This window comes from Cnephaeus nilssonii (genome assembly GCF_951640355.1).
Source record: "Cnephaeus nilssonii genome assembly, chromosome: X".
Lineage (NCBI taxonomy): Eukaryota > Metazoa > Chordata > Mammalia > Chiroptera > Vespertilionidae > Cnephaeus > Cnephaeus nilssonii.
This window is the reverse complement of record NC_137071.1, coordinates 26,324,960-26,345,382: the sequence shown is the minus strand read 5'-3', so window position 1 is coordinate 26,345,382 and position 20,423 is coordinate 26,324,960. Positions and strand designations below refer to the sequence as shown.

The window sequence follows — 20,423 nt, the reverse complement described above, 5'->3', positions numbered from 1 at the left end:
TGATACATTCAGGAGAACTTTATAATTGACAGACTTTTTGAAATTGTTTCTTTTTGTCATATAGACAAACTGTATTTGTCTAATCTAATTATTAGAGGAAATCACTACCTGTATAAACTCATGTGTGTTAATATTTTGTTTTCTAATTCTGTGTTACAAATAGGTTCCATTACAATTTTTTTCCTGATGCAATGTAAATTGATTTTCAGAACCTCTAGGTATGTAGAACAGATTAGTTGATGTGTCTCTTTAATGTTATGCAATTTATTAAAGTGGTGAAGATATATACTTAAAATTAGATATAATTTTAATTTATTTTGAATTTGTAAAGACAACTAGTTAAAAATATATTGTTATAAGAATGAATATTAAAATTTGACTTTTATGTAATAGCTCAGTGGTTTCTCAAACTGTGGTCCTCACACCAGCAACATCAACCATCAATTTGGCACTTAAAAATTCCAGTTGTCAAGTCCTACCCTAGTCCTATTGAATCACACAAACTTTGGAAGTTGAGGACATCCTATATAATAAAACCCTAATATGCAAATTGACCAAAATGTGGAACAAATGGTCGCTATGACATGCACTGACCACCATGGGGCAGACACTCAACACAGGAGCTGCCCCCTGGTGGTCAGTGCACTCCCACAGGGGGAGCCCTGCTCAGCCAGAAGCCGGGCTCAAGGCTGGCAAGTGCAGCAGTGATGGCAGGAGCCTCTCCCACCTTCACAGCAGTGCTAAGGACCCCTCAGGGGATGTCCTGGACTGGGAGAGGGCACAGGCTGGGCTGAGGGACCGTTCCCCCCGCCCAGTGCACGAATGTCATGCACTGGGCCTCTAGTTTTTTATAAAAGACCTACATCACATTCTGATGCATAACAAAATTAAGAACCATTGCTGTTAAGATGATGGATTAGTAACTTGTACCTTTGTACCTTACATTGATCTTCTCTATTAAGATATGTTAATTAAGCAAAGAAGCAGTTATTTTAAAGTTAGCACCTGAATTTCCCAGTCAAAGCAGTAATTTTTTCTTCCTGATTTGAGCCAGATTAAGAAAAGGTTTCTTCCCTGGTTGATGGAATGGATTGCATATTTCCTGGCAGGGAAGCAAAATGAAAAATCTGCTTTACAGCCTCTGCAGTCAGCCAAATGACTAAACTCCTAAGAAATTTAAAAGCAGGGTTATATTGGCACCCTGAGGACATTTTACAGATAAGTCAAGATAACAAAACATTATCACCTGGGTCAGGTAATTGATGTAAATGTGTGCCCTCCCCTCCCATCATTCCTAGACACATCTCTTTAAAGATCAGCATCTTTCCCACTTTTACTTCTGTGCCTCTTGTTTCCCAATTTCTGAAGAGAGTTACATTATTACTCTCCACTCATATAATGTTCTCTTCTCTACTACCTTTTTCAGAGGTAGGCAGGCTGGTGTTCTGAAGAAGAGACTTTTACATGCCTTTAGTATTATTTGGCTTTTTATATTAGAAATTCTTGTCTGTCTTGCAGTTTTAAGATCAACTTATGCTCTCTGTAGAAAACATTTATATTCTAGATCCTCAGCTTTTTTCTACTTCAATTCTCTGGAAAATATAGTGTACTTTAAAAATAATCAGTCAAATTTGCTTTATCTTCTATACACATGACCTCAAAGATGTTGGAAAAGTGTGTGTGCGAGCCAGAAAGATTTATAGCTTACTATTTTTTTTTTCGCTCAAAGTACTTTTGATACCATTGTAATTTAACCCAGTTATTAATTTAATGAGAGAAAAGGGAAGGCCAAATATTCTAGTTATTTGTACAGCTTTGCCAGGAAGCTTCCATATAGATGCAGGCCCAGTAAAATCTGGGTGAAATAGGGAAGGTATTTGTCAGTCACACCAGGGAACAGATCATTGGCTAGAGTAGGTGTGGCCACTGTGGGGAGATATGAGATACTTAACCTCTTAAACAAAGGAGTTTACTCTCTTTGCTCTTGGCTCTCTTGCCTCTTGCTTGCTCCTGATTTCTGGCTCGTTGGACTCTCAGACTCCTGCATTCACCCACATGGTCCACAGCCATGTGGACCCCACACAATAGACTGATGGAATGCAACTAGCCTAATGCTAAACGGGACCCAGCTCCACCATAGAATGGAAACTTTGGATGCTGTCTTTGCTTCTAGCTCCACTAAATGCCCAGCTGCACCTCTTCCAGGACTGAATTAAGGGAAATGGGACTTTGGAAACTGAAGGATATAATTCCATGCAAGTAAAAATCACTCATCCTTCCATGCAAGTCTCAGATAATTCTTTTTCTCAAGACATTGTAAGGACCCCACTCCTAACAGAAACAGAGAAAGACAATCCACATATTTCTCTGATAACACTATGATATGTAGACAAGTTCAATAAATATACAGTAGGCATGCTCTGACAATGATATCAACCATTTTTCAAATTTTAAAATTTTAGTATGTCACAATATCTATAGACAATAGTAATCACTGATATTATTGAAAAGGCTGAGTTAACCAGAAACTCTTTATCTCCATCCCCTCTTTCTTCCTTCTTCTCACCACATAATTTTAAAAACTTTTAAAATTTTATATTCATGTACAATCTTTTCATTTTTAATACAGTGAAATAATGGAATCAATATGATGATCAGAAATCTTACCTCAAGCCTTAAGAATAACAATCTACCTATTTAAAGTTATTATAATTTTTGTGGTCCCAAGATAGTTAGTATTCTTGATACCAAGGAGATAGCAGTAGTAAAATAAAAAACAGACAAAGGTTCCTGCTCTCATGTATAGTATATAGCAGTGAAATGAAATATGTAATTAAGTTACATTGTATGTTAAATGGTGATACATTTTTATATATTTTTTTATTAATTTCAGAGAGGAAGGGAGAGGGAGAGAGAGATAGAAACATCAATGATGAGAGAGAATCATCAATCAGCTGCCTCCTGCAGGCCTCCCCCACTGGGGATTGAGCCCACAACCTGGGCATATGCCCTGACTGGGAATTGAACCATGACCTTGGTTCGATAGGTTGATGCTCAACCACTGAACCACACAGGCTGGGCTGGTGATACATTTTATAGGAAAACTAATTTTTTAGATAAGGGGGTAGGAATATGGGTGCAGATTGCAATCCTATCTAATAAAGAGGTAATATGCTAATTGACTGCCATGCCTTCAAAGATGGCAGCACCCACAGCCACAAGATGGTGGTGCCCAGTCCCCTCAGCCCCGTCAGGGTGGCAGGCATGCGGCACGGCCGGGTCCGCCCCCAGGTGGGTCCGGCCTCTCTGTGCGCCTGCTTCAAGAGTCCCCCAGTCCCCTCAGCCCCCCAGCTGCCCAGGGCTGGCCCAAGGTGCAGGCAAGCCTCGGATGGTGGCTGCCCAGCCCCCCAGGGCCACCCAAGGCTCAGGTAACCAGGGCCAGCCGAGGCTTGCACTGCCGGCAGTGGCAGCAGCAGAGGTGTGATGGGGGCATTGCCTTCCCCTGATAGCTGGGGCACCTCCAGCCCCTGAGGGCTTCCGGGCTGTGAGAGGGGACAGGCCGGGCTGAGGGACCCTCCCTCCAGTGCATGAATTTTCATGCACCAGGCCTCTAGTTTTATATAGGATGCTCAGTATAAGTTTCACTAATAAGGTTGACATTTGAGCAAAAAACTGAAATTGGGAAGCCAGAATCAAATGCATCAGAACTCTAAAACACACCTTGCAGAGTACAGTGTTAGTTCTAAATTATTGATTTGACCTTATTGTCTCTTTAAGTTAAGCTTATTAAAGTCTCTAGTAGAAGTTCAGTGTAGAAAGGGAGATCCAATTAACTGTCCATTTGTTGAAATTCTCCTATTAACTCTGGAACAATGTTTTTCAACCACTGTTGACATTTGGGCTAGATAATTCTTTGTTGGGGATGAAAGAGGTGGGAGCGGGGTGAGGGAAATCCCTGTCCTCTACTACTATATGCCAGTGACACACACCCTCATCTCCTCAGTTTCAACAGTGTTATCAGCCATTGCCAAATGTCCTCTAGGCTGCAAAATTACCCAGTTGACTTAAGAAGTCTTCTCAGCCAAAGCCGGTTTGGCTCAGTGGATAGAGCGTCGGCCTGCGAACTGAAGGGTCCCAGGTTCGATTCCAGTCAAGGGCATGTATCTTGGTTGTGGGCACATCCCCCATGGAGGGTGTGCAGGAGGCAGCTGATTGATGTTTCTCTCTCATCGATGTTTCTAGCTCTCTATCCCTCTCCCTTCCTCTCTGTAAAAAATCAATAAAATATATTTAAAAAAAAAAAGAAGTCTTCTCAGACCTTTGATAACTTAGGGTGAAAACAGGCTCATTCATTTATCACCTAGAAAAGGATCTTTCCAAATATGTTGTTTCAGGAGGTATTTGCCCCGGCCAGCGGGGTCTTCTAACGAGGGTACCAAGGCGGCGCACCTAAGAGAATGAGAGACAGACAAGGGACTCAGAAGAATGGAGGCAAGACAAAAGGGTTTCTGATCAAGCCTCCAATTTTATTTTTTACAGCGTTCCTTATATGTGGTTCCTAGTAGGGGTGGGGGCTGGACGGGCTATGTGGGCTTATGTGATTGGCTAAGGTATATCAGGTAAAGGTGGTGACTATAGATAGGGTATGTGGCGGTTGAAGGGCGGCTATAGAAGGAATGCTTTGTCCTCAGGCAAGAGGAAGTGGGCCTAGTTTCCGTGAGTTTCTGTTTCAGTAACTTACTGAAGTAAGGTCAGAGTTAATCCTTTGACCAACTCTTGGCTCCTGACAGGTATTAGTGGTCAAATATATTGTTCTCTCCCACTCCTAGGAGTTTTCACTTGCCATTTAATTTATTTAGAAAACACTCATATTGCATATACTTTTGGCAAAACATTGTTCTATGAAATTTGCAAATAGTAGCTCATTAATCTTTATAACAACCCTATGAGATTAGGCATTTGTTATTATTATTAATTATTATTATCCTCACTTTACAGATATGGAAATTGAGGCACAGAAAGGTTAATTTACCTAGGGGCTTGCAAATCATAGAGCAGGGTTTCAAACCTAAACAGTCAGGCTCCATCATCTTTTGCTCTTCATCACTACGCTCTCAGTTGCCTAAATTAATATGTAACTTGTGTTAATATTTAGCATTAGCATTTTAAAGACCCTGAGATGTTCTGCTTGAATAGATTTAGCAAATTAAAAAAAAAGAATAGAAAACAAATAATCATTTTTTAGTATAAGATTGTCTGGTGAAATATTTTGGACATAGTCATGTTAAAAAATCATTTGCTTTTTATCTGAAATTCAAACTTCACTGAGCACCCTATAATTAATCCACCAAACTTTGCTTTAAGGAAAACTGTTTAAATGTTTTTAACCCATTTTTGTTTGTTTTTAACACTAGTTTGAACAAGGAATATTTTCTTCTTGGCGCACCTAATATCTTATGGAAGTTTCATGGAATTTTCTTCTAATGTCAGTGTGAATACTTTTCAGCTAGGTTAGTTAGTTTGAATGCTTACTGCAGACAACAGTGATCTCTCCTTCTTTTAACTCTTAAAGACACTTAACAATCTATGCCGCATGATTTCACACCTAATTTTCCACTTCTGTAACTTGTTGACTTTTTTTCCAAAATAATGTGTCATAACCTTAATGAAAGGGACTGGGTATCATACATCCTCCAGATTTTCATGGATATAATATTTGTTATCAGCATGACATTTTTTTTTATCTGAAAGAAGATTTATTTTAATTCATAATTTATAAGGAACTTGTTTTTGCCAAAACGCTAATATAAGGATCCAGAGTAAAACAGGGCCATAATTGGTTTTTGAAGTGTTCTGTCTCACATTCTCAGTCTGGTGACCCTTCATTTCTTAGCTATTAACTTTCTATTTTCATTTATCAGCATCATTTATTGTTCTGTCTCCCTAAAGATAGGTAAGAATTTTTTAATAAAATGTTTCTTTTCCACATTTGATGATGGCAACACGATTCATTGTTCCACTCAGACCATGTACACTTCCTTATATTCATGCAGGTCAGTTCATTATACAGCACTTGGTTGTTTTGTTTTTGTTGTTCCTCAGTTTGGAAGAGGGAAGCAGGAGTCTTGCTTGTGCTGAATTTAATCTTAATGACACCAACAAAGGAGGGTCCCTTGAGCCAGCTGTATTTAGGGCAAAACTCTCAAATCAATTAATAAAGTATAAATTGTTTGTTAAAGAATAAAAACTAATGACCTGGTAGGTGGCTGCATTTTTCCACTACTGAGTGAGTCAGCTGGGTTCAGTTTCTATTTCACCATCATCAAAGCCCAGAGGAAAGGGGAAATACTTAACCCAAGAAAAAGTGGGAAAGTAAGCACTGGAGTCATATAGAAAGTCTCTAGCAGCCTTGACTTTAATTTTTAGGAGGATTTTTACATTCTGAGCATTTACCTTATGTTTATCTCATTTATTCTACCAATAAAGTTCTTGTCAACTTTTATATGTAGTCATCTGGGCTCTAAGCAAGAAGTTAAAATTAAGAGCTTGTTTTCTAAATGGATTCCCAAATGCTTTTACAAAGTATGGTAGGTTTAACAAATTTAATAAAAGCAGTCTCCACTTTGCTTAAACAAATGAAGAAGTTGTTCATCTCCTCAGTTAAATAGAAGTTATCCTATCTTTAATGTTTAGTTTATATTATTGCATCATATGTGTTGATTAATGTTTTGAAATATACATTCAAACGCCAACCTTTAAAATAAAATAAAATAAAAACACTCAAAACCCTTTCTCTGTGGATTATAAAGGGATGCTCTTATTTAACTGACAAGCTATGTTTCTAGTACTTGCCCATATTCAATTCCATTGCCAATTAGAATTTTGTAAGCCTACGTAATAAATTCCCACAAACTCTGAGCAAAATCTAGGTGTCATTCAGATGTGAAGACCTATTACAAGATTGAAACAGATTTCTAATGCATTTATCATTCATTTTGTAGCATGTGATTAAAAAAAAAAGATGAATGATTTGACAGTTCCCACTCATATACAATGAAACATAATACACTTGTACTAGTTTGGTGCTATTATGGACCTTAACATGCAATGTGACCTTGGTCTGAAAAAACATGTTTGGTTAGCACAGAAACTTAATCATAAGAAGTCATTAGTAGAATCCTTCTTCTTTACTGCCCTTTTCTAGGACTAGGAAATTTATTGCTTGTGGGACAGGTAGGATATGAACAATGGGCCAAATAGAGTCCAGGGTTATCTCATCTGTGTGAAAACTGCTGCTGAAAATCAATGTGACCTCTGCTACACTGTCATCGCAATTCCCACCCTCCTTGTCCTATTTGTCTTTTGGTAGAAGCTTAGATCTGTGTGCCTGTCTCTATGTGTCTCTCTTGGGCCAGATTATCAAAATGAATCATTGCCTGCATACCTCTTATATTTCTATTTATTTTCCTGGTGTTGACTAGGTCTGATGAAATATGATTCTTCTTGCATTTGATCCTCACTGCAGCCAGTAACACCTAATTCAACCATGTCTATATCTTTAAAGAAGAGTAATACTATTTTGAAACTTCAATCTACTGTACAGCAACACAAACCATAGACCATGCAACCTGTCTTCATAGACAATAGTAATTTTCCTTTTAGCCAATTTAGTGGCATTTCTTTCATCTCCAAATAGAAGACTTTGTGCAATTTTAAGGTGGTTATAATTTTGTTTTATGCATACTGAATGTATTGCTTCTTTTTCAGGTATCTTGTTTGTAAAATAATCCTCAGATTGTTACCACTGAGTTAAATGTGTGTGTAGAGTAATACATAACAAGAAATCCACTAATTTTAAGAATTCTGCCACTAATAAAAAATATTTATTCAGGGGAAATATTAAAATCTCTAAATTAGCAGGAAGTGAATGTTCTAAGTTTGTAGCAGTTCATTTTTTAAAAATAGATCTTTCAGGCTACATAAAATTTTACTTCAAGATTTATAAACATCAAAAATGTACAGAACCTCTTCAGTTATTATTAATTTTGGTAGAGCACTATGAAGTCACTCTACCATTTAATGCACTCATATACAAAAGACAAAATATTAGATAATACAGAATTCAAACAATACAAATAAAACGTAATATCTATTGGTTAGCTATTGAGAAATGTACTTTAAAAACATTAGATATGTTGCCTAAGACATATTTTAAGATTTAGGGTGTGTTTTTTTGTTTTTGTTTTTTTGAGATATTTCAAGTGTTCAAATCTTGTAGTAGAAATAGATCACAAAATTTGTGATAATGCTCATTTCCTCTGAATTTCTTCACCTCTTACAAAACTGCCATGGACAGAAAGGAAAGAAGAGAAGAAGGAAAGGGAGCAAGAAAGAAAATAAGGAAGAAAAAGAAAGACAGAAACTAAGACAGAAAGGGAGGGAGGCAGAGAAAGAGGAAAGAAAAGAAAGGGGGAAGGAGAAGTAAGGACAGAGAGGAAAGGAAGGAGACACGTTATTTAATATTACATGCAGGTAGGTGATAGATGATAGATGATAGATAAATAGATAGCTAGATGATAGATAGATAGATAGATAGATAGATAGATAGAAGATAGATTTGAAGAGAAATAATTAAAAAGCAGTTTAAAGTCTACCAGGAAATTGCCAAAACCGGTTTGGCTCAGTGGATAGAGCGTCGGCCTGCGGACTCAAGGGTCCCAGGTTCGATTCCAGTCAAGGGCATGTGCCTTGGTTGTGGGCACATCCCCGGTGGGGGGTGTGCAAGAGGCAGCTGGTCGATGTTTCTCTCTCATCGATGTTTCTAACTCTCTATCCCTCTCTCTTCCTCTCTGTAAAAAATCAATAAAATATATTTTTAAAAATAAAATAAAAAATAAAGTCTACCAGGAAATTATCTGATTATTTAATTTATAGGTACTAATAAATATATCTTAAATGTGTTTCTCCAAATTTCATTACTCTTTAGCAGTAAATGTTTTATTTGAAATGATTCTTTTTCTGAAACATTTATTTTGAGAAATCAGAGTGAGCTGGGGATTATATGTGCACAACTTCCAATTAGGAGTTTTTATCATTTAGTTTTAGAAACAAAATCTTTATAGATGCTATTAGAAGTGAATGAAACTGAACATTTTGAGTTGTTAATTTGTGAATCTTCTGATTTTAATTTTGTATTTTGCAGAAGAGGTACCAGTTCAAATCCCAATGATGAAGTCAACATTGGACAAGATCCATCTCACTCCTGGGCAGGCATTGCCTCCTGGATTCCCTGGACCATTCATTTTTGCTGATAGTCTGTCCTCTGTGGAAACTCTGTTGACCAACATTCAGGTCAACAATATTTCTATAAACAAAATAAATGTAATACAAGACATTAGCACCTACATATATTATGTCATATTTTAGAACTAAAACATATCAGATGAACCGCATTCCATTTGCTATACTTTGGCAGGGTCTACTGAAAGTGGCTTTGGATAATGCTCGCATCCAGGAGAAGCAGATTCAACAAGAAAAAAAGGAACTGCGAATGGAGCTCTATAGAGAAAGAGAAATTAGAGAAAACATTGAAAGACAACTTGCAGTTGAGCTTCAAAGCAGAAGTAAGTTTAACAAGATCAATTATGGAGTGAATATTGTGTTGGTGATATTTTCAATAATAATAGAAATATTTTTAGGGATAACTTAGAAATGCTGAAAACAAATGACAAGCTAGGAATCAAATACTGTTTGTAATCCACAAGGTAAGATATTTAGTCTATTTTTCATAATAAAAAATGAATTAGATATGCATTTCATTCCAGCTGCAGATTTGGAAACATGAATATTCCTAGTTTTCTCTACAATTTTATAAAATACACCTACCTGCATGTAGATAATCTAACAAATCTAGATTCTGGGGTTATAAGTTAAATAAAATTCAGTTCCTGTCCTTGAGAGATTTACATTTTAGAGGGCTAGCTCAACCAACCAGTTAATTTAAAGAAAAAGTGGCAAGAGCAATGAAGTACAGTATATATGGTTATGTAGAGAGAGGCTAGTTATTATAGCTTAGTGGTGGTGAGTGGGTAGATAGTTGAGGAAGACTTCTTGATGCTCACACCTGAACCTGTATCTTGAAGACTCAGTAAGCCATGAAAGGGCATGAGAGTTTCTGAGTTATTTTAATACTCTAGACCAGGGGTGAGGAACACTTTTTCTGCCAAAGGACATTTGGATATTTTTTAAATATATTTTTATTGATTTCAGAGAGGAAGGGAGAGGGAGAGAGAAAAAAAAAATCAATGATGAGAGAGAATCATTGATTGACTGCTTCCTGCATGCCCCCCAATATGGATCAAGCCCACAATTCGGGCATGTGCCCTGACTGGGAATTGAACCTCGACCTTCTGGTTCATAGGTCAATGCTCAACCACTGAGATATGCCAATTGGAATGTTTCTAGGTAACTTTTTATTTCTTCTTTGATCTCTTTGTTAACACACCCATTGTTTAAAAACATGTTATTTAGTCTCCATGTGTTTGAATGATTTTTAGTTCTTTTATTGTAATTGATTACTATTTTCATATCATATAATTTCAATCATCTTGAATTTATTAAGACTTACTTATGTCCTAACATGTGCTCTATCTTTGAGAATATTCAATGTGCACTTAAGAAGATTTTATATTCTATTGCTTTTGGATGAATTGTTCTGTAAATATCAAATAAAGCCATCTGATCCAGTGTGTTATTTAAGGTGGCTGTTGCCTTGTTGACTTTTTGTCTGGAATGCTTATCCAATGATGTCATTGGGGTGTTGAATCCTGTATTATGGCTGTATTTCTGTCAATCACTTCCTTAATGTCCAAGAAAAATTTCTTTATATACTTAGGGTGCACATATATTTACAAGAGTTACATCCTTTTGTAGGACACATTCCTTTAGTATTATGTAGTGACCTTCCTTGTCTCTTGTTATGGCCTTTCTTTTGAAGTCTACATTGTCTGATATGAGTATTATTATTGCAGGTGTTTTTTTGTTTGTTCCATTTGCATGGAATTTTTTTCATCACTTCACATTCATTCTTTGTGTATCATTTGCTCTGATATGGGTCTCTTGTAGATAGCACATAAATGGGTCATCTTTTCTTATCCATTTAGCTAACCTGTGTCTTAATCAGAACATTTAAACCATTTACATTCAATTTTATTATTTATAGGTACTTATCTATTTTTATACCTATATTCTTCTCTGTATATATTGTTTTTCTTCTTCTTAAAGCAGGATCATGAACATTTCTTGCAATACTGGTTTGGTGATAATGAACTCCTTTAGATTTTTTTTTGGTCTGGGAAGCTCTTTATTTTGCCTTCAATTTTTAAATGGGAAACTTACTGGGTAGAGTAGTATTGGTTGTAACTCCTAGCTTTTCAGTACTTTGAATATTTCATGCTAATTCCTTCTGGCCTGCAAAGCTTTTATTTTTTGAGAAATCAGCTGGCAGTCTTTTGGGAGCTTCCTTGTAGATAACTAACTGATTTTCTATTGTTGCTTTTAAGATTCTCTCTTTGTCTTTAATATTGGCCATTTGATTTATGATGTGTCTTAGTGTGGGCCTCTTTGGGTTCATCTTCTTTATTGTTTAAAACATTACAAATAGTAGTACATATGTCTCCTTTTTCCCCCATTGACCTCCCTCAGGCCTCCCCCACACCCTGGTACATGCCTTTACCCCCCTAGTATCTGTGTCCATTGCTTTTGCTTATATGCATGCATACAAGTCCTTTGGTTGACTCTTGATTGGGACTCTCTGTGCTTCCTGAACTTGTATGACTTTTTCCTTCACCAGGTGAGGGAATTTTGTAGCCATTATTTTTCTAACAGGTTCCCTATCCTTAGCTCACTCTCTTCTTCTTGTACTCCTATGATGCAGTTGTTGTTATGCTTGATGTTGTCCCAAAAGTTTCTTAGACTTTTCTCATTTTTTTAAAATTATCTTTTCTTTATGATGCTCTGTGTACCTGCTTACTGTTATCTTGTCTTCTAAATTGTTGATTCTATCCTCTGCTTCATCTAACCTGATGTTGATTCTTTCTAGTATATTCATTTCAGATATTGTACTCTCCATTTCTGATTGATTCTTTTTATAGTTTCTATGTCCTTTTTAATGCTTAATATCTCTATGTTTAAGTCCTCACTGAGATTATCCATTCTGCCACTATGGTCCTTGAGCATTCTTATAAGCATTATTTTAAACTCTATGTCTGGTATTTTTGTTGCTTTCATTTCATTTTTTTTTCTGGGAAATTTTCTTGTTATTTCATTTAGGACATATTTTTTGTCTCTCCATTCTGTTTCTGTGTATTAGGTATATCTGTTATGACTCCTAAACTTCTTATAATGGGATTATGATGAAGGTATTTTGTTGGGCTCAGTGGCACTATCTTCCAGATCACCTGAGCCTAATGTTCCAGGAATGTTTTTTGTGGGTTATGGGTTCCCTCCTGTAGTAATCACGGCTTGAGTATTGTTGGCCTTTTGTGGGTGGAGTTAACCCTTCTGGCTGGCTGACTATGAGGATAAATCTAGATCATCATATAAGAGACACTATAAAGTGGCTGCGCCCCAAGGCAGAGTTGTTCCCAGCAGGGTCTGGTGCCTGCTGGAATCCCTCTTTGGGTGTGCTGCTTGTGTGGCTGGTTGGATGCAGCTCTGGTATGTGCTGAAGTCCACCACAGGTTGTATTGGTTCTGGGTCCACTAGGTGGGGTTCAGGTACACGTTAATGTCAAATATTGTATGTAATCAGCCTTGAGCTACCTGTCTGGAGCTACCACGTTATTCACTATGGCTGCATCTACTGGGACTGGGCGTGTGTGGGAGGGTCCAATTTGTGTAAAAGTGTTGGCTTCCACCAGCTTAGTGCTGGGAACAGAACTATAAATTGTCTGAGGCTCTCTGAGGTTCACCTCCATTTGTCAGCTATTCCACCTTACCCTGAGGTTACATGATCCTCCCCCAGAGCCTTCCAAAGAAAGAATGTAGAATGGATCCAGTCTGACCACAACTCACTGACCCTTCAATAAGTTGCAGGCTTGGTAGTGTAGTGTGACTGAGGCCAGAAGGATGTGGCTATTGTTCCCATACATGGGGGTCACATGATCAGACACTCAATGAGGAGAACGTGGCCCTTACTCCAGAGCCATATTTCTCAGTCTCTGCCAGTGTTTTCAAATATAGTTCAAGCAGGAGGAGCGAGCTGCAGGTTCATGTTGGGTGCAGCCAGCTGTCCCCTCTACAGAATCAAGCTCAGCAAATGGCTGCTAGGCTCTTATTATCCATAAAATTGGGTCATTGGTTGATCATGGGTAGTCCATCTCAGCATATAAATTCCTTCTTGGGATTCACATAAAATGATTCTTTCTTCTTGAGTTCCAAAATATAAAGCATTGCAAGTTAAGGTAGAGTTTTTCTTTCACTTTCATTACCCTTTCTGCTAACAAAAAATGCTGTTGTGCTTTTACAGGTTGCCAAAAGTTGTTCTCTTTAAAATGGACAGATAGATAGATAGGTAGATAGATAGATAGAAAAATATACTTGAAACTTTAAATTAAAAAAAACATACAAGTTTTACATTTTAAAATATGAATAGCAATATAATGATAAATAATAAGAATGTCTTTCTTAAGAGATTTCTAAAATATTTAATGCTATTATTAAATGCATGTTGTTAGTCAAAATAGAAAACAAGTTTCCAGCACTACTACCACCACCATACAAAAGTGTGTGTGCTAAAGAGCATACACATTAGAAAGACAAAAGCAAAAAGAAGTCAGTGTTATGATTCAGCACTACTTGGTTGAGCTAATGAGAAGAGGAATCAAAGGAAGCTAATCGTATTTCGACTGATACATTTATATATCTCTCTGTATCAATAGTTTATAATCCATCAAAATTGACAACTCTCTTTCATTGACCAATGCTTTGTAAGTTGTTTAGCTTTTCACATTTTAGCTACCATGCAAAAGCGCCTGAAGAAGGAGAAAAAATCCAAGAGAAAACTGCAGGAAGCTTTGGAATTTGAATCAAAGCGTCGGGAGCAAGTGGAGCAAGCCCTTAAACAAGCCACTACTAATGACAGTGGCCTGAGAATGTTGAAAGGTAATGTCTGATTTGAACTTAAACACATTCAAGTTACACAAAGCAAAACTCCACTTAAAAAACAGGGAAGGAAGAAAGAAGGATGGAAGGAAAGAAGGAAAATACTTTGTACATGAATTATTAAAAATCAATGTGAGGCCAAGTGATTTAGGTTATTAATTAAATCTGTCAAAATAATCTGTATTCTGGGAGATAAATAGTTTAGGAATAACAAGAAATCTTATTGGCTTTTGCAGTAGAAGAAAAAAGTATTACTAATAACTTCCCTGAACCTAAAATGTAAGTGTTATAGGTCCATTAATGTTAAAATATGCTAATGTTTAGTGTACTCTATTTTAATGAGCTAAACAATGCTGGTACCTTTAAGGCAGATTGCATCAGTGTTGAGGGTTTAAGGAGCATCTGGTTGAAAAAGGATGTTCTAAGTAAATCCCAGGAGATCCTTTGAGAAGAGGTGCTTTTGTCATGAAATCTCTTAATTCCAAACTTTTCTGTTTCCATTTTTTTTAAATCCTCACCCAAGGATATTTTTTTCCATTGATCTTTTAGATAGAGTGGAAGAGATAGAGGTAGGGAGGAAGAGAGAGAGAGAGAGAGAGAGAGAGAGAGAGAGAGAGAGAGAGAGAGAGAACATTGATATGAGAGACACAACTATTGGTTGCCTCAAGCAAGCGCCCCAACCAGGGCCAAGGATCGAACCTACAACCCAGATACATGCCCTTGAGTGGGAATCAAACCCGCAACCCTTTGGTACAGGGGGCGATGCTCTAACTACTTAGAAACACTGGCCAGTGCTTTGTTTCTAGTTTTTAACATATTGTTATTGATTTCAGAGAGGAAGACAGAGGGAGAGATAGACAGAAACATCAATGATGAGAGAAAATAATTGATTGGCTGCCTCCTGAATGCCCTACAATGGAGATCAAGCCTGCAACCCAGGCATGTTCCCTGACTGGGAATCAAACCATGACCTCCTGGTTCATAGGTCAATGCTCAACCACTGAGCCACAGCGGCTGGGTTTGTTTCAATTTTTAATTATGAAACTCACCAACATCATTTCATCTCATAGAATAGTCAGGTTCTCCTCTCATGGCACATTGACCATTCCTATATTTAACTAATATGTGTGTATAACGAGGATGAGCTTAAGGATTTTATGTACATATTTATACATACCCCTTACAGACATATTACATACACATTAACTGAAAGGGGGGTACTTCAGTGTCTTATACTAAGAATGAATAAAGGATTTTTAAAACTGTTTAATTGTATTCTTTCCTTTCCAAAAGTTCAATTCGTTCTTTTACTATGACTCTCTTGGACCATTCTGCTCACAATCAATAGATATATGGTGCTAGATTATTAGCTCATATCAACCATGCCTCATTGAGACAAAGAAGAAAGAAAGTAAATAATATTACTACATTAATATTTCACACAATGGGATATTTCAGGCAGTGGGAACCAGCATCCTTGCTTACTCAAGGTCTTAAAAATAATTTCTGACCAGAAATAAAAGAAATGTTCTGTGCAGTCTTATTATTTGAGGTCCTAAACTTGTAATTCTGAGGCAGTTTGGCTTTTTTTAAAAAACATTTTAAAAATCCACACATAAGTGATCTCCACTCTAGCTCCAGTGTTCTCTACTGTAAAGGAAAAGAAGCTGTTTATAAGTATGACTGGTGTCCCTCAGCCCAGCCTGCACCCTCTCCAATCTGGGACCCCTTGAGGGATGTCTGACTGCTCTCTCAAAATCCAGGACTGCTGGCTCTCAACCACTCGCCTGCCTGCTTGCCCGATTGCCCCTAACTGCTTCTGCCTGCCAGCCTGATCACCCCCTAACCACTCCCGTGCCAGCCTGATCGACACCTAACTGCTCCCCTGCTGGCCCGATTGCCCCTAACTGCCCTCCCCTGCCGACCTGGTCACCCCTAATTGCCCTCCCCTGCCAGCCTGGTCACCCCTAACTGTCCTCTCCTGCAGGTCTGGTGGCCCCCAGCTGCCTTCCCTTGCCAGCCTGGTGACCCCTAATTGCCCTCCTTTGCCAGCCTGGTTGCCCCTAACTGTCCTCCCCTGCAGGCATGGTAACCCCCAACTGACCTCCCCTGCAGGCATGGTCACCCCCAACTGCCCTCCCCTGCCAGCCTGGATGCCCCTAACTGTCCTCTCCTGAAGGCCTGGTGGCCCCCAACTGCCTTCCCTTGCCAGCCTGGTAACCCCTAACTGCCCTCCCTTGCCAGTCTGGTCACCCCCAACTGTCCCCCCCGCAGGCCTGGTTGCCCCCCAACTGCCCTTCCTTGAAGGCCTGATTCCTCCCAACTGCCTTCCCCTGCTTGCCTGATCGTCCACAACTGCCCTCCCCTGCCGGCCATCTTGTGGCAGCCTTCTTGTGTCCATATGGGGACAGCCATCTTTGACCACATGGGGGTGGCCATCTTGTATGTTGGAGCGATGGTCAATTTGCATATTACTATTTTATTAGATAGGATGGGTACCTTGTATTCAGAAAATTTCCTTGTCAAGTTCATCCCTTATGGTAATAGGTGATGCACTGGCATCTGTTATCACATTACCAAAATGTGTCTGAGCAAATGTCTATATGCAGAAATGTCCATATTGAGCACTACTTGAGGTATATGAATAATTTTAGATAATTACTTTTTATATTTAAAATTGAAAATAAAAATCCACTTCTTATTTCTTTTCTTCGGGTTATTTTTAAACAATTAATGTATTCCTTTGCCATTAGAGCCTATACTAAATCAAGACCACAAGCTGTAAATTGTGTTGTGGTGTTCATGAGTGCTTAGCATAGAGATAATCTCATAATCTATCACATTTTACAAAAGAAAAATATACTATCAGGATGAAGCACTTCCACTTATGCAATTGTATGCATCTTTTATATATTCCACAGTCAAGGCATGTTACCTGATAGTCTGAGAAGATTTTTTGGATAGATTAATTTTCTGAGATTTATCTCTAGAGAATGAAAGGCATAAAGAAGTATTTACTATAGAGCTGAAAATATATGCCCAATTGTAGAATTCATCTACAGTTTATAACCCTCCTTCCTAACATAAAAACAAATATATATCTAGAAAAGAAAAAACAAAAATGCCATCCAAGTTTTTTGTGTTATGTATAGGACCAAAGTACTGACTTACTGATTGTTTGCACTTTAAAAGGAATCAGAAGAAAACAGAATTGTACCTTAATCTTGAGTGTCACTTTTTCCAGATACTGGGATTGCAGATATTGAAATAGAAAACAACGGGACTCCTCATGACAGTACTGCTATGCAAGGTACAGTAAATGGCACATTTCTCTCTATAACTGCTTATTACGTGAACCCTAGAGGTGGAGCAGGGATGAGCTCCTAATGTTCATACTCTTCATATAAGTAAAATGAATAAGCTTAGCTCTTCTTACTTTATGACAGAGGAAGATTATTTACATATAATCATACATGTGCGTATATAAACCAATATTTTACATATATAATGTATGAGCTAATTTATTGCATGTTTAACTATTAAAATGATGTACATTTATATGTTAGGCATATTCTAAAAATGCATAAATGTTAATACAATTCACCTTTTAGTAGTATACACTAGAGGTCTGGTGCATGAAATTCATGCACGGGGGGGAGGGGAGCTTGTGTGTCCCTCAGCCCAGCCTTCACCCTCTCCAATATGGGACACTTCTCACAATCCAGGACTGCTCACTCCCAACCGCTCGCCTGCCTGCTTGCCTGATTGCCCCTAACTTCTTCTGCCTGCCAGCCTGATCATCCCCTAACCACTCCCTTGCCAGCCTGATCGATGCCTAACTGCTCCCCTGCCAGCCCTATTGCCCCTAACTGCCCCCCCTTCAGGCCTGGTTCCCCACAACTGCCCTCCCCTGCATGCCTGGTCCCCCCAACTATCCTCCCCTGCTGGCCTGGTCACCCCTAACTGCTCTCCCCTGCTGGCTTGGTCACCCACAACTGCCCTCCCCTACAGGCCTGGTTCCCCACAAAAGCCCTCCCCTGCAGGCTTGGTCCCCCCCAACTGGCATACCCTGCAGGCCTGGTTCCTCCCCAACTGCCCTCCCCTGCTGGCCTGATTGCCCACAACTGCCCTCCCCTGCTGGCCATCTTGTGGTGGCCATCTTGTGTCCACATGGAGGTGGCCATCTTTGACCACATGGGGGCGGCCATCTTGTGTGTTGGAGTGATGGTCAATTTGCATATTACCTCTTTATTATCCTATATAATAAAGGGGAAAATGCAAATTGTCACAACGTAACAAGATGCTGCTCCCACAGAAGAGGCAGGGATTCCATAACACAAGATGGTTGTGCCCACAACAGAGGCGGGGATCTCATAACACAAGATGGCTGCACCCACAGCAGAGTCCAAGTTCCTGTAATGAGCCTTAATGAGCAATCAGGAGGGACTTGAGGCTGCATGGCACTCGGCCGGGGCAGGGGACCTGAGGCTGCACCCCCCGCTTGTTGGGGCTTGACAGGGGACCTCAGGCCGTGCCCCCAACTCCAGCACCAGGCCAGGGGACCTCAGGCCATGCTGCCCACCCAGCAGGGCTTGACGGGGGACCTCAGGCCGAATCCCACGCCCCGGTGCCAGGCTGGGGGACATCAGGCCATGCCCTCCATCTGGCAGGGCTTGACAGGGAACCTCAGGCCACATCCTCCGCTTGGTGGAGTTTGATGGGGGACCTCAGGCTGCACCGCCCACCCCAGCACCAGGCCGGGGGACCTCAGGCTGTGCCACTTACCCTGGCACCAGGCCAGGGGATCTGAGACCATGCCCCATTCCCCGGCACCGGGCCATAGGACCTGAGACTGTGCCCCCCCACCCAGCGAGGCTTGATGGGGGTGGGGCCGGCCGAGTACGGATCTAGCCCAATGCGGTGGGGCCAGCTGGGTCTGGGTCTCACACGATTTCGAGGTGCACATGGGTGGGCAGGTACTTGACTCTGGTTCCCGTGGCATGCCCCAGACTCTGACAGGAGGAAGATTTTCATATATGTTTTACTAATTTTCTTTCATCTCTGACACTTCTATTGTACAGAAAGGGCAAATAGCAATATTAAAATATTTCCTCTAATTAATTCCCTTTTTTTTTCATTTGATAAGTTCTTTTCTTTTTTTTAATTTAAATAAATCTTTATTGTTCAGATTATTACAATTGTTTCTCCTTTTTTCCCCCCAGATCTCCCCATCACCTGGTTCCCTCCCCCCCCCCCCGTTGTCCTTATCAATAGGTGTATGATTTTTGTCCAGTCTCTTCCCATACCCCCCAAACAGACACCCCTTTCCCCCTGAGAATTATCAATCCACTCCCATTCTATGCCTCTGATTCTATTATGTTCACCCGTTTATTCTGTTCCTCAGATTTTGAATTCACTTGATTTTTAGAATCACTTGTTGATAGATATGTATTTGTTGTTCATAATTTTTATCTTTACTTTTTTCTTCTTTTTCCTCTTTTTAAAGAATACCTTTCAGCATTTCATATAATACTGGTTTGGTGGTGGTGAACTCCTTTAGCTTTTTCTTATCTGTGAAGCTCTTTATCTGCCCTTCAATTCTGAATGATAACTTTGCTGGGTAGAGTAGTCTTGGTTGTAGGTTCTTGCTCTTCATCACTTTGAATATTTCTTGCCACTCCCATCTGACCTGCATAGTTTCTGTTGAGAAATCAGCTGACAGTCGTATGGGTGCTCCCTTGTAGGTAACTAACTGTTTTTCTCTTGCTGCTTTTAATATTCTCTCTTTGTCTTTTGCCCTTGGCATTTTAATTATGATGTGTTTTGGTGTGGTGCTCTTTGGATTCCTCTTGTTTGGGGTTCTGTGCGCTTCCTGACCCTGTAAGTCTATTTCTTTTACCAGGTGGGGGAAGTTTTCTGTCATTATTTCTTCAAATAGGTTTTCAGTATCTTGCTCTCTCTCTTCTGGCACCCCAAAAATTCGGATATTGGTACGCTTAAAGCCATCCTGGAGGCTCCTTATGCTATCCTCACACTTTTGGATTCTTCTTTCTTTCCACCTCTCTGGTTGGGTGTTTTTTTCTTCCTCATATTCCAGATCTTTGGTTTGACTCTTCGGGTGCAGTGGTCTACTCTGTATATTCTTTATTTCAGACAGTGTATGCATAATTTCTGACTGGGCCTTTTCCATTTTTTTGGTATTCTCATTAAGGTCCTTGAAGGTCTCTTCAAGTTTCTCAGCGGTTTTTAGAAGATTCTTGA

General features: G+C 39.3%; 1 protein-coding gene across 1 annotated transcript in view; it reads left to right on the top strand.

Annotated features, from left to right (window-relative positions):
• The window catches only part of DACH2 (dachshund family transcription factor 2), a gene marked incomplete at both ends in the record, with an annotated part of 865,383 nt that overhangs the window by 818,474 nt on the left and 26,486 nt on the right, over window positions 1-20,423 (top strand). Inside the window, 4 exons of the mRNA XM_079765880.1 lie at window positions 9,203-9,351; window positions 9,476-9,623; window positions 14,016-14,162; window positions 17,407-17,472. Of these exons, the coding sequence (XP_079622006.1) occupies window positions 9,203-9,351; window positions 9,476-9,623; window positions 14,016-14,162; window positions 17,407-17,472 (510 nt within the window). The remainder of the gene's footprint in view (window positions 1-9,202; window positions 9,352-9,475; window positions 9,624-14,015; window positions 14,163-17,406; window positions 17,473-20,423) is intronic.